The sequence below is a fragment of the Numida meleagris genome, unplaced genomic scaffold (genome assembly GCF_002078875.1).
Source record: "Numida meleagris isolate 19003 breed g44 Domestic line unplaced genomic scaffold, NumMel1.0 unplaced_Scaffold844, whole genome shotgun sequence".
Classification (NCBI taxonomy): domain Eukaryota; kingdom Metazoa; phylum Chordata; class Aves; order Galliformes; family Numididae; genus Numida; species Numida meleagris.
In genome coordinates, this window is record NW_018365059.1 from 6,676 (window position 1) to 9,166 (window position 2,491).

Genomic DNA, 2,491 nt, shown 5'->3' on the forward strand with positions numbered 1-2,491 from the left:
GTGACCCGGCACGGGACAGGGCCCACCTCCGCACAGCAGGGACCCGTTCCCTCACCTCTGCTGATTTTGTCCTCGCCCGCGGCTTCGTCGTTGGAGGTGGCCTCTGCTCTACTCTTTTTCACGGTGAGCTGAAACCTGGAAACAAGGAGTGACGCACCCTTGAAGAAGGGTGACCTCCTACCCCACGCAGCTCGTCGGCAGCGTTTATCTATGTGTTATGCAAAGCACGGCACCCCTTTTCCTCCCCGTCCATGCCAAACCAGCACACGTAGCCCTAATTCCTCTCCATGTGCAGTCAGTTCTCTCTGATGGGAATCGGGACAGGTTGAGCACCAGAAACACAACCGTGATTCCCGTGATTCCCCGTCACTCCGGGTAATGACACAGCCAAACGGCAGCAGTAGTGAACCAGGAGCCAGACTTCTCAGGATTTCTCCCCGAATGGCTGCTGAGCATGGAGACCCAACAGGACACGTTCCAAAGGAGGAGGTGGGAAGGAAGCCTCTCACCTGCTCAGCTAAGGGCTGCAGAGGAAACGCACTCACCTCGGGAACACCTGGATCCCGTGAGCGGTGGTTTCTGGGCTGAAGTCAGCAGAATGTTCCGGCCAAATTCTCTGCAAAGGGACACAGACCTGCTGGAGGCTTGCCAAGGCAGTTTTTCCATGGCTCTTGTTGACAGGAAGCAAGCCTGTCTCCTGTGCCAAAAGAAAGCTGCTCTCCACCAAAGCCTCTTCCATGAACATCAGACCTTTGTTCTGAAGGAGCTGGATGGCAAAATAGTGAGGCCGTGCAAGAACACTGCCAGGCTTTCTGCAGGAGCAGGGATCCAGGAAATCTCTTTGGCCAGTGGAGAAAGCCGTGGGGGCAAGCACTGGGAAAGGCATTGGACCGGCCTACCACATCCAGGCAGGCCAGCCGTGATCTGATGGCACACCCTCAAAACCTCAACTTACGCTGTGGAGTGCTGCAATCGGTCTTGCATTGCTCTCCAGCATAGCAATGCAGTTGTAGTAGAACCTCATGCAGAGGAAGTCATCTTTGCACGTCAGAACGCGCAAGTGCTTGAAGGCGAACGAGATGTGCACCTTGTTCTTCAGGAAGTGGCAGTACAAGAGGATGGTCTCTTGCACACAGAGCTGCACCACGTGCAGCGGGAAGGCGGTGGCTCGCGCTAGCTGCCGGTAGTTCAGCGGCTCAATCTTGACACAGTCTGCAAGGAGAAGGAACGTCCTCAGTGCCACAGCAAGCCACATTTCCACACAGCATTCATCATGAAACCCCAAAGACAAGGTCCTTTAGAGAATCAGCTCTTGGGGTGCAGTTCCTTTTGGAGGAACTCAAGCTGTACCCCGAGCTTTGCAGAGAATTCTCTGCTTCTCCCAGCCCTTTCCAAAGAGCAGGGAGAACACACCCGGCCGGACATGGGGCGGGAAGGGGAAGGTGGCTGCCGCCTTCTCACCAGGGACAATCTCGTTGGGAGACTGGACGTCCTCCAGCCACAGCACACCGAGGTCCATCTGGAAGACAGGTCTTCGAACCGAAACCGCCTCTTCTTTGCTGTGGAATTGCTCTTGGATCACAGCAAAGACCCCGAGTCCTGGAACCATGATCTCTGTTATACAATCACCGCCCCACAGTTTTGCCAGCATCGCTTGGCTAGAGAAGAGCCTGGGGATTTACAGCACAGGGGTTAAGCCTGGGACTGGTTCCCAAGGATTGTCCTTGCCACAGCACTAGAAAAATCCCCCATTTCTCCGTTTGCTCTCCCCATTCGGACCACAGGGCAGAGTGAAGCCCTCGCGTGTGCCAAACATTTGCTCAGAGCAGCTCTGGCCTTGGGTTTCTCTCCCAGTTGGCCAACAAGCTGCTCTGGGCACCCGGCTTGGGCTCAGTGTGCTGCTGTGGTGCTCAGGGAGGGATTGCTTTGCGGGGCCCACGCTCTCGGCAGGACTGAACCCCTCTCCAGGGCGAGGGGCACCAGGACACCAACCCACCTTGTCCAGCTTCATCTGCTCCAGGATATAATCAGACACCGCATCCCAGATCGCCACAATCTCTGCAAATGAATGAGAAGACATGTCAGGCTCCAGACCATCCTCTTCACAACCTCTGTGGGCAAGCTCCTTGCCCAGAGAATTATCGACACAGGCACACGCAAACATCCCGGAAAAACACCACCATGGCTACGGAGCTGGGCTTTGCCCCAATTAAAAATGAGGATTTGTGGGTGTACAACAGGGATTTGGGTTGAGAAATGGGGATTTTGGGGGTTAAATTGGGATTTTGTGGGCGAAAATGGGCATTTAGGGGTTAAAATATGGATATTTGGGTGGAAAAAGGCAGAATTTGGAGAAAAGTGGGGCTTTTGGGGTGTAAAATGGAGGTTTGGTGTTTTAAAAATAGGGATATGTGGGTTTGAGATGAAGATTTGTGCTGAGAAATGGGAATTCTGGGGTTCAACAGATGGGATTTTGTGGGGAAAAGGGGGA

General features: G+C 54.2%; 1 protein-coding gene across 1 annotated transcript; it reads right to left on the reverse strand.

The window, feature by feature from the left end:
- Positions 1–393: 393 nt before the first annotated feature.
- On the reverse strand, positions 394–1,609 carry LOC110392044 (coiled-coil domain-containing protein 81-like). The gene is made up of 2 exons (XM_021383994.1): positions 1,462–1,609; positions 394–1,212 (listed from the first exon to the last, which is right to left on the reverse strand). Exons 1-2 carry the CDS (start codon positions 1,607–1,609, stop codon positions 947–949), a joined length of 414 nt encoding a protein of 137 aa, XP_021239669.1. The 3' UTR covers positions 394–946.
- Positions 1,610–2,491: the final 882 nt, after the last annotated feature.

What these genes read in the sequence shown, in the direction of transcription:
- LOC110392044 (XM_021383994.1), bottom strand. Translation starts at nt 1,609, where the DNA reads ATGGTTCCAGGACTCGGGGTCTTTGCTGTGATCCAAGAGCAATTCCAC. An exon ending in TCCCAACGAGATTGTCCCTG is followed by an intron (nt 1,213 to 1,461) that starts GTGAGAAGGCGG and finishes TTCTCCTTGCAG; the next exon opens with ACTGTGTCAAGATTGAGCCG.